The sequence below is a fragment of the Glycine soja genome, chromosome 17 (assembly GCF_004193775.1).
Source record: "Glycine soja cultivar W05 chromosome 17, ASM419377v2, whole genome shotgun sequence".
Lineage (NCBI taxonomy): Eukaryota > Viridiplantae > Streptophyta > Magnoliopsida > Fabales > Fabaceae > Glycine > Glycine soja.
In genome coordinates, this window is record NC_041018.1 from 15,087,194 (window position 1) to 15,098,938 (window position 11,745).

The 11,745-nt window shown below is 34.2% G+C and overlaps 1 protein-coding gene across 1 annotated transcript; it reads left to right on the forward strand.

The window, feature by feature from the left end:
* Positions 1-8,353: 8,353 nt before the first annotated feature.
* Positions 8,354-10,554, forward strand: LOC114394264 (pentatricopeptide repeat-containing protein ELI1, chloroplastic). The gene has a single exon (XM_028355944.1). It carries the CDS (start codon positions 8,524-8,526, stop codon positions 10,408-10,410), a length of 1,887 nt encoding a protein of 628 aa, XP_028211745.1. The 5' UTR covers positions 8,354-8,523; the 3' UTR covers positions 10,411-10,554.
* Positions 10,555-11,745: the final 1,191 nt, after the last annotated feature.

An 11,745-nucleotide genomic window follows, 5' to 3' on the forward strand; every position in this document is an offset into this window, starting at 1 on the left:
CTTGAAGAAGAGATCTATGTGGAGCAGCCACAAGGATTCGTGTCTGAAGGCAAAGAAAGAAAAGTGTTAAGACTAAGAAAAGCACTCTACGGTTTGAAGCAAGCACCTCGAGCATGGTATAGCAGAATCGATCAGTATTTCATGGATCGAGGATTCAGGAGGAGCAAGAGTGAGTCTACACTTTACATCAAGTCTCAAGCTACACGGCTTGACATAATGTATGCTACAAGTCTTCTATCAAGATTCATGCAAAGCCCAAGTCAAATACGCTTTGGAACAGGAAAAAGAATTTTGAGGTATCTACAAGGAACAAAAGAGTTCGGTATATGGTATACTATTGAAACCAACTCATAATTACTTGGCTACACCGACAGTGATTGGGCAGGTTTGGCAGATGACATGAAGAGTACCTCTGGCTATGCTTTCTCACTAGGATCGGGAATGTTCTCTTGGGCGTCGAAGAAGCAAGCTACAGTAGCACAATCAACAGCAGAAGCAGAGTACGTGGCAGCTGCTGAAGCAACGAGTCAAGCTATATGGCTTCGTAGGATACTTGAAGACATGGGAGAAAAACAAGATGAGCCTACTAAAATCAACTGCGACAACAAATCAGCAATTGCAATGGCGAAGAATCTAGTTCATCACAGTAGAACAAAACACATAGCAATCAAGTATCACTTTATCAGAGAAGCTGAAGCAACTAAAGACATCAAACTTGACTACTGCAGAACAAAAGATCAAATTGCAGACATATTCACGAAGGCGTTGCCGAGACCAAGATTTGAAGAATTACGAGCTATGCTCGGAGTCACAGAAATTTGCATCAAGGAGGAGTGTTGAAATTGCTACTAATTTCTAGAATATTCTTAAATATAATATGAAAATGGTAGAATATCCTTAAACTATAATGTGTATGAATACGGTAGAACAATCTAGAACTATAAGTGTATGTATAAGATAGAAGAACCTAGAACTATCTTGATACTAATCTATCATGAAAACTCTAGAAAGACCTAAAGTAATGTAGAAACATTCACCACCATTGAGAGGTTGGTGACTTGAGCCTATAAATAGGCAATTGGTATGTTGTAATTTATCATCCAAGAAATCAATGACATAGCCTTCTTTCTAAAACAATTCTCTAAAACTATCAACTATCAACTATCATCTAATAAACTGCCAACAGGTTTTACTTTAAGTCTTCAACCATAGCCATAGTACCATACAATGAGAGAGCCACAAAGACAATAACAAATACAAACATTAACACCTAAATTATATAGGCCACTTCTCCTGTTTCAATCATTAGTTTACAAAAGGGATAATGTTAATGCATCCAGAGGCTCACAAATCTTATTCCTACACAGGTTTTTAGTTGTTGGGGTCATTTGGATAGGTGTGCCTGTGCTTGCCACTATTTGCCAGGGTTTATTTGTAACAAGCTGAGAGCTTCATAGCCTTAGCAAGAGAGGGGTGTTAGAATATTAACAGTATTACATTAGTGGTAATGTAAGCATATATTGGGGTTTTTTTAACAGCATTTTAGAATATATAGGCAACTATATTTTAGTTAGCTTATATTAGAATAATCAATTGCCAATTACTAAGCATGAGATACGTTTTGCCAGCTCTCAGCTGGGATTACTTCATGTAAAGAAATCAATAATGAGTTAATGACCAGAGCATGAGTATAGCCTAACGCCGGTTCTCTCAATAATTTGTCTCTTGTAAGTTCTAACAATCATTCGCGTAACTGAATATTTATCAGCAATTAAGCACAATGAATGGATCAGCATTAAGTTCAATCTTACTGTGAATCTTTTGTTGTTCCTAAACATATTCCCTCAAACAAATAACAAATATAAGTCTCCCAATCACTAAAACTTTTAGCAACTTACACTATGCAAAAACAATTCAAATTCTTCCTTTGTTATCATGATTTTAGAAATAAGTGCATATATGAACAAGAAGCAATTGCTCACCTCCTCAGGACACTCTCCCAAGGCTTCCAAGATAGCTTAGCATTCTCACCCTCCCCATTAACATAATAACAAACAAAAATATGATTCGAAGAAATTTTTTAGTTCTTCTCATCTCATCACATATAAAATGCTAAAAGGCTACTACAGAATCTAAGGATACAAAAGAATGACCTACCATTGGTGGTCCGAATTCTTGCTTGCCCATCATATGAACTAGTTGCAAGAAGTGTCCCTTCCCCCTTACAACAGCCCCCATAGTGAACTCTCCATTATATGGTGTAAAACAATACTAGCCAATATTACAGAAAATAACCTTCAAGATGTTGAGCAAATTTACCTAAAGTATATTTTCGGACAAAAAGATACAGAAACAACATTTTAGGAAAGAGATTTTCAAGTTATAGATCCTGTTCACCATATATTTTGGGAATATTATTTGCAGTTGTTGGATTAAAAACACTTTTAGCCGAGATACTTTCACTCTGAGGGAAACACTAACCTTGTGAGGAATGAACTGTGGTAAGTCTGCCTTGATGAAGTTTTATATGCTAACCTTTTTCATCTCCATGTGTATTCCTTCATGCTTCCATCACAAGATCAATGCAAGCTCAAGATTAGTCAGTGAAAGGTTTGAAAAGGATTCACAGTTATCTCATGTGTTGATACTTACTTGCCTTTTGCTTGAGGACAAGCAAATGTTTTAATTTGGGGGAGTTTGATAAATGCGAAATATGAGTTAATTTGATAGTTAATTTTGGCTAATAAATGGGTGTAATTTCTTTAATTTATTATTGTTTTTAAGAAAATAATGAAGAAATTAACATCTTTGCAATTTTTTATTAGCAGAATTTAAAAGAAGAAGATTTCAAGTGCTCTAGAGAAAAAATTGATGCAAAAACTGAAAGAAAAGACCTTGAAGAAAAGTTGAAAGAATTGAACAGCTCGCTTAGCACGCACTACAGGCTTAGCGCACACTCCAGGCTTAGCTCGCACTTCAGGCTTAGCGCGAAGAAAGCCCACAATGAAGTCCAAATGTGCGCTTATTGTGAAAGCTCGCGCTAAGTGCGAATTCATCATGAAAATTAAGCTATCAGAGCCTATATAAGGAGGAGAAAGAAAAGGAAAAGACACACCGAGTCTTAGAGCTCTCTAGTGAATAAATCCAAAGTTTAAGTCTCTCCCTTAGGCGAAACCCTTTTTTCCTTAGCCATTCCCATTTTTCTTACTACTAGTCATCCAACCCTTTCTTTTATTAGCCTCTCAAGTGTAAAGTCTCTCATGGCTATGAGAGACTAAACCCCCGTCTGTTGGAGCATAGCATCCAGTGCCCTTGTAATGTAAATTCTTCTTCTTATCTATTAATGCAATTTCAATTTATATTGTTTTTTTTCTGTTTTTCATCTTTATTGTGTGGTTTGGCCATCCATGCATCTGTTTTTAGCGATTATTCATTGACAAATGGTAATGTCTAAAGAACTGGGAAATGGCATCTCAACATTGCATTATTAGGGATAGAGTGACTTTGTTGTGCGTCTGCGTACATCTCTTTCTACTTCATGTTGTTTAGGATCCAATCTTTGCAAAGGGATTTGGGAGAGAGAATACATAAATTAGGCTCTTCATCATGAGGGATCATGGTTGAACATATTAGTAGATATAGGTGGAAATTAAGAAAGCAGTTAATAGAGAAAAATACTAATATTGCATCAAGGGTAGTTAGGCATCCTAAGTCCCAACATAATTGCATTCTGATATCATCTTCTAAATCATCTTTGTTCTCTTCTTGTTTATTTTACTATTATTGTCTTTTTAAAATTTAAGTTCTTTCTTCTTCTACTCCCCTTTCTATTGCTTACAAATTGGGTATTTACCAACGCAAGTACAAACAAGGTCCCTGTGGATTCGACACTCGGTCTTTCATTTTAAACTTTACTACTTGTGACAAATTGGTACACTTGCCAACATATTAATAGTTTTTAATGGAGTTCTGATGGATTTGTGGGGAACAAAATCAGAGAACCAAAGAGAGGGATCTCCATCAAGTTTAGGAAGGAGAAGGTGTGCACAAAAGCTGTTAAGAGACAATTCTATAAATAGGCAAACTTAAGCTTCCTTCTTTACAATTTTAGCCCTGCATTGTTAGATATTTCAAAATTTCCACTTAAGGTAGCTCTAAGTGAGCAGCTATGAGGGTTGACGGATACGGGTCATCTGTGAACCCAAATTGGTTCAAATCGATTTGAACAATTTGGGTTGAGTCATTTATGTATTTGGGTTAAAATTGAACCAAACCGATCAAAATCATTCATATATGAATTAGGTCACAAGTTTAGATTTATAGATCCGATCAAAATTTTTAGAATTGTTTGATTTGTCTTTACATACGGCTAATATTGGGACTCCAAGTGTTTGAACTACAAGTGTTGGGACTCCAAGTGTTCGAACTGTAAGTGTTGGGACTACTGGTTGTAACAAATCTAGTTACAACAAAGCTTATTAGAAGACATTAGTTTGTAGGAAATAGTTGTGAATTTGTGATTCAAACTATTATAGTAAATCTCATTGAAGAATATTTTGTTTTAATTTGTATTAGTCTATTTTAGAATGTTATGTTGATGGTATTAAATGGATCAATTTTACTACTTTCAGACATTTAATAATATTGTGTTAATTGTATTGGATATTTGGATGAATCATGAAATAAAATAGTAGTTCTAAGAAAAAAAATCAAATTTAAATGGGTAACCCGTTGGTCCAAACCATTCATGAATGAGTTCGGATAGATTTAAAAAAAATTGTGAAAATCAAACCGAATCAAATCGATCAAATTTTATTGGGTTAAGTCTTGAATTTGGTTAAAACTAATCCAAACCGACCCACAAACACTTGTAACATCGGCTACGCGAGGAAAGAAAACTCACATAAACAATACCTTACTAAGGTTTTACACCATAAGTCATTTCAATTTTTTTTTTAATAAGTTGAAAAGTTTATTTGATTATTCAATAAATAAGTTTTTTAAGTAGTTTCTAACATTTTTTAAAATGTTACTTAAAATAATACTTTAAAACGTTGGTTTCTAGATTCTGCTTTTTATATTTTATTTTCTTTTTATCTTTAAAATATTTATTCAATTTTCCTATCACTCTTTTTTAAATATGACATTTATGTTATTTTACATTTTTTAACTATTTCAACGGCTAGTTTTACCAAATATTTGTGATTTAATAAGTTAACTTAAAAGTTTTTAGTTTTTAGTTTTTAGCTACCAACTAGCCTTTCAGTTCCCAATTAACTTTTCACCTATGATTTACACTAGAAAATTTTCATTTGTTTTTTTCATTAAATAAATTTATTTTTAATTGAAACTTTTTAGGAAACTTAAAATTATACTTCTTATTAATTATTATGACTTGAAATTAAGTTTTTCATGATTAGTTTCAATATTTGATTTATCTAAGTATTTTCTATGATCATTAATTCTCAAATTTTAACAAAAATTATAATTTTGATATATGTGACTTGAGAATGAAGTGACTTTGTCAATTTCATTAAGTTTTGACATTAATCCTACATTGACCAGTTATTTCTTCTTAGACAATATATTTTTTTCAAAGAGCTCTAGTTTTTTTTTTTTTAGAAAATTATGTTACCCTTATTTTGACCTATAACACATGATTTTAAATTCAAATAATTATATCATGGTTGCTTGAGACTTATTCTTATTTTACCACAAATATTGATACTTCTATAAATTGTCGTTTTAATAGTTATTTCAGATTTTCATCAAAAATAATTATTAAAAACTTTACTTATATAGAATAATATAAAATATTAGTCACAGTAATGTGATTTAATATTTTATTACTCTATTTTTGGATTATCAATGCTAAAAAAATGATATTAAGAATAAACAAACATTCAAATACATAAAGCAAAAACCAGAGGGTGTTACAACGTGCTTGGGCAAAATGATGTTAAATCCATATTCTTAGTTTTAATTTTGACAAATCATTAAAAATTAAAATCTTAAGGATGATGGAATTTGTGTGATGACTAACATCTCTACTTAAGTATTTCGATGTTAAACATCCCTCAAAAGCATATATGTGCATGCATTTATGAGGTGCTCATAACAAGTTCAGAAAGATTGTCTCAGAACTATCAAGAGTGAAAGCTTCAAAAGATTTCTTGAAGACCATCGTTATAATGAAGAATGCTTTCCTATGAGTACTTGAACTTGACAAAGTGCAAGACAACAAGGCCTATATCAAAGGCTACAAAGAGCATCCTACATCAGAATGAAGTCGAACTAGAGCCTGCATTAGAAAGATGAAGAACATGACTATGAAGAGAATCTCCAAAATGTACTTAAGAATGATTTAAGTCCACACCTTGTAAGAGTTGATATGATTCAAAGAATTTCTAACCTTAAGGAGCGGTGTATTATGACAACAGACAAGTTAACTCTTGTTTGTGTTGTGTGCGTGTAAGAACATAAGGTTAGATACGAGAATTTTTTATTTTTTTTTAATAAAATATCTGATATAACTATAATATCCATAAAAAAATTGGCTAAAACAAAAAGAGATTATGACCACATCTGTCCTAAAATATTGGTGTAGGGTGCTAACATACTCTAACATGTAAGTATGTTAGCAAACCTCTCTCTCTCTATATATAAACTAAAATTACAATTATTATATATATATATATATATATATATATATATATATATATATATATATATGTTTTGAAAAATATTTAATAATGCAGTTTTCTTAATTTTTAAAAGAATTTAGAAAAGTAGTTTAAGGAAATTAAAAAGTCACATCATAATATTATGCTTAAAAAGTTATTGAATTAATCCTTAATACTTGTTTTAAAGTTACAAATTCTATGCAATATAATTAAAAGAGGATGTAAGACCTAATTAAGTCGTAAGATGAATTAGATCCCTTAAAGGTTTTGATTGATGCAAAAATATTAAGTTTTAAATATTGTGTCTAATAGCAAAACAAACAAAAGTAATGTATTATCTCCGCATTAATTTATACTAACAATAGACAAACAAATGTTTCATAGGATTTGTCGAAAAGCAGAGAGAGAAAAGAATTCGTTTGAAAAATTATCTACTCCATGAAAAGGCATGCAAAAAGCAAGTTACACTATATTTGTGTGCAAAAAAGTGATTTGATCCTTGATGTGAGATTTGGAATTTTGATAAAGGATGATAAGCAAGACATTTTATCAGTTTTATGTGACAAGTTGGTTACATGCATTAAATGTGATAATTAATGCATCAAATGATACCACACCAATAGATGAAGAAACAAATCAGAGAGAAAACATTTACTTCTTGTTGAAGCCTACATGTAGATGAATATTTGAAGTCCTAAAGATCATACATCTTAATGCACAATCATACTTAAGTTTTCAAGCTCTTTTTAAACTTTTTTTAAGTTAGTATCTGAGTTTTCCCTACACCTTGTAAATCTTGAGAGTAATGGTTGTGTACACATGAACTTCAAACAAATCAGATTGATTTGTTGAAGCCATAAGTAGCTTTGTTGTAAAGAATACTTTAATTGATTTGTTGAAACTAGAAATGACTTTGTCCTAAAATATACTTGGGAACTATTGTAAAAGTTATTTGAGTATAGTTAGAAGTGGATTAAGAAAAGAACACATGTATCTTTGTGAAAGATAGTGAAACTCGATGGACTTATCAAGAACTAAACGAAGTTTCCGTGATCGAGACAAATCAGTATAAATTTATGTGTTTTTATTTCTTCCCTTGTCAGTTTATACTTTATATATCTAACTTTAAATTGTAATTTATGTTAAACTCCTTTCAAAAAAGTTTTGATATAACAGTGTTTTTACAAAATATCATGTTACTTATGATTTGATTTCAAACATCGCAGTGAGAAAAAAAGTAAACCCTTCATTATTTTGTGTGCAAGTTCTTTCTTAATTAATCTCATTTAAAAATTTTGCCAATACTTTTTTCAATTAAATAACTAAGACGTAGCAAAAAATAAAATAAATTAGAAGTTTAATGTTCATGTAGAAATAATTTAAAATAATTTTACACTTTCAACTAATAAAAAATTATTATTGAGGTATTTATTATAAAAATTAATAAATCTATTATTTTTTTTCATCTAATGATGATACTATTATAAAATAATTTTCATTGAAATAAATTTATCATATATGATAAATTACGATAAAATGATAACATAAAATTATTTTAGATGACCGGTGTATAACCTAATTTCTCAGAAAATAAAGGTAGCAAAATTGACATATCCTAATTTCTCATACAAAGGGAGCAAAATGGAAGGTAGAATTGGGTTTTGCTTCGCAAGGGTGATAATTGGTAAAATACTAAATACTAGTAGTATCTATCTACGAACTACTTGTGGTAACATAGCATGGGGCACACATTCAAATCCGCAGGCTGTGGCTCGATGTCACTGCACGTGTATAAACTACGGCGTCGTCGTCAGACATTTGCAAAACCAGTTAAACAACGATGACCTCAACCACACTATTCACGACTCCACCACCACCGTCGACAACCTCAGCAGCTCCGGTAGACAAAGACAACCTCGCCCTCCTAATCGACAACTCCAAATCCACACACCATCTTCTCCAAATCCACGCCGCACTCCTCCGCCGCGGCCTCCACCACCACCCAATCCTCAACTTCAAGCTCCAACGCTCCTACGCCTCCCTCGGTCACCTCCACCACTCCGTCACCCTCTTCCACCGCACCCCAAACCCTAACGTCTTCCTATGGACCCACATCATCAACGCCCACGCGCATTTCGACCTCTTCCACCACGCGCTCTCTTATTACTCCCAAATGCTAACCCACCCTATCCAACCCAACGCCTTCACACTTTCTTCCCTCCTCAAGGCTTGCACCCTCCACCCCGCCAGAGCCGTTCACTCTCACGCCATCAAGTTCGGCCTAAGCTCCCACCTTTACGTCTCCACGGGCCTCGTTGACGCCTACGCTCGAGGCGGCGACGTTGCGTCCGCGCAGAAACTGTTTGATGCAATGCCTGAGAGGAGTTTGGTCTCTTATACCGCCATGCTTACATGCTACGCGAAACACGGGATGCTCCCGGAGGCGAGGGTGTTGTTTGAAGGGATGGGGATGAAGGATGTGGTGTGTTGGAACGTGATGATTGATGGGTATGCCCAGCATGGGTGTCCCAATGAGGCTTTGGTGTTTTTCAGGAAAATGATGATGATGATGGGTGGGAATGGGAACGGGAAAGTTAGGCCGAATGAGATAACTGTGGTGGCTGTTTTATCTTCTTGTGGACAGGTTGGTGCATTGGAGTGTGGTAAGTGGGTGCATTCGTATGTTGAGAATAATGGGATTAAGGTTAATGTTCGGGTTGGAACTGCGTTGGTTGATATGTATTGTAAATGTGGGAGTTTGGAGGATGCACGCAAGGTATTTGATGTAATGGAGGGAAAGGATGTGGTGGCGTGGAACTCCATGATTATGGGGTATGGCATACACGGGTTTAGTGATGAGGCTTTGCAGTTGTTTCATGAGATGTGTTGTATTGGGGTTAAACCTTCTGATATTACCTTTGTTGCTGTTCTGACTGCATGTGCGCATGCGGGTTTGGTGAGCAAAGGATGGGAGGTTTTCGATTCGATGAAGGATGGGTATGGGATGGAACCAAAGGTTGAGCATTATGGGTGTATGGTGAATCTTCTTGGCCGAGCTGGGCGCATGCAGGAAGCTTATGACCTTGTGAGGAGCATGGAGGTTGAGCCTGATCCGGTGCTGTGGGGGACTTTGCTTTGGGCTTGTAGAATACATAGCAATGTTTCTTTGGGAGAGGAAATTGCGGAGATTCTTGTGAGCAATGGTTTGGCTAGTTCAGGGACTTATGTCCTTCTTTCTAACATGTATGCTGCTGCTCGAAACTGGGTTGGTGTAGCTAAGGTGAGATCAATGATGAAAGGGAGTGGGGTTGAGAAGGAACCTGGTTGTAGTTCAATTGAAGTTAAAAACAGGGTGCATGAATTTGTTGCTGGTGATAGAAGACACCCGAGGAGCAAGGATATATATTCGATGCTGGAGAAGATGAATGGCTGGCTCAAGGAACGCCATTATACACCAAAAACAGATGCGGTGCTACATGACATAGGGGAACAAGAAAAAGAGCAATCGTTGGAAGTTCATAGTGAGAAGCTTGCCTTAGCGTTTGGGCTTATCAGTACCAGTCCAGGAGCTGCAATCAAGATTGTAAAGAACCTTCGAGTGTGTTTAGATTGTCATGCAGTGATGAAGATAATGTCTAAGATCTCTGGCCGGAAAATAATAATGAGAGACCGGAACCGGTTTCACCACTTTGAGAACGGTTCATGTTCATGTAGGGATTACTGGTGAACATAACTCCTTATTTGTCCATAAAATTCCTTTCTTCTAAAAAGGGAAGCACCAGATTTGCTGACAGCAGCTTTGTATGTAACCGCAGCTAAAGTATTAAAATTCATAAGAAAATTTAAGATCGAAGATTGTATATTAATGTCATTTGAAATTTTATACCTACAACTGTTGCTTAAATCCCTGCCAATCATCACCATTCATCACTCACAATTGTCAGAACTTTCATCTCATCTAACAAACAATAGTGTATCTTGTTAGTGTGTACCGTGTGACATGTTTCTCCAAGTTCGGTCCGTCACATCTAGGCAAATTGATCTAAATGGGTCACTTTTACAAACTATTTATCATTTTGGGTCCCTTCTTAAACTATTTACACACGATCTAAATTTGTGATACAGTTAAGCCGCCAGTAACATTGGCAACATACCAGCTGATGTGAAGAATGTATCGTCATTAACAATGGCAAAACACGTGAAAACCAGGTTTAGCCAACAACATTTGCGAAATAGTTGTTGGTTTCAGAAGCTAGGTGCAGGTGAGGACAGCTAGGGTGCAGTGTGGAGAAGGAGACAGCTTTTCATAAAAAAAAAAAAAAAAAACTGAAGGCTTTAACTACAAATTTCTAAATGCATTCTAAAAAACTTCAAATAAATAACTTCATTATAAAAAAACTTATGCTTTAACGTAAAAAAACTTCATTTAAAAAAATTATTACTTCAAATAAATAATTTCTAAATGCATTTTAACAATAAATTATCACTTCAAATAAATAATTTATAAATACATTGTAACAAATAAATTATTACCTCAAATAAATAATTTTTAAATGAACTTGAAAAACTGAAGGCTTTAACGTACAAATTTTGAAAGCAATGGTAGCAAATTATCATTTCTCTCTATTTTATTTCCGTAATTACCTCACCTGCACTTTTTTATTGTATTTTTTATTTTTAAAAATATAAAGAGACAGTGAGGACTTCGTGCCACATTTCTCCTAGTCTAAATAACATCAATTAAAATAGAAATATTTAAATATACCATATCCTAATAGAAAAAATTTAAAACTTTATAAAAAGTGTAACAAAAAGATATATGGGGCGGTTGTTATATCATGAACTAAACTAAAACACACAGTAGTATTATATAATAGTCTCAAATAATTTCTAAATGCATTCTTACTATTCCGCCAGCCATGCTAGTGAGACCATGTGCTGTTAGCTGTTTTCGCCAGTCAATGTAACAAGACCCTCCACATCAACCGATATGCCGTCAATGCCCCTAATGGCTTACCTATATCACCAATGCGAGTGACGAGATGCATGTAAAATCAGGAAG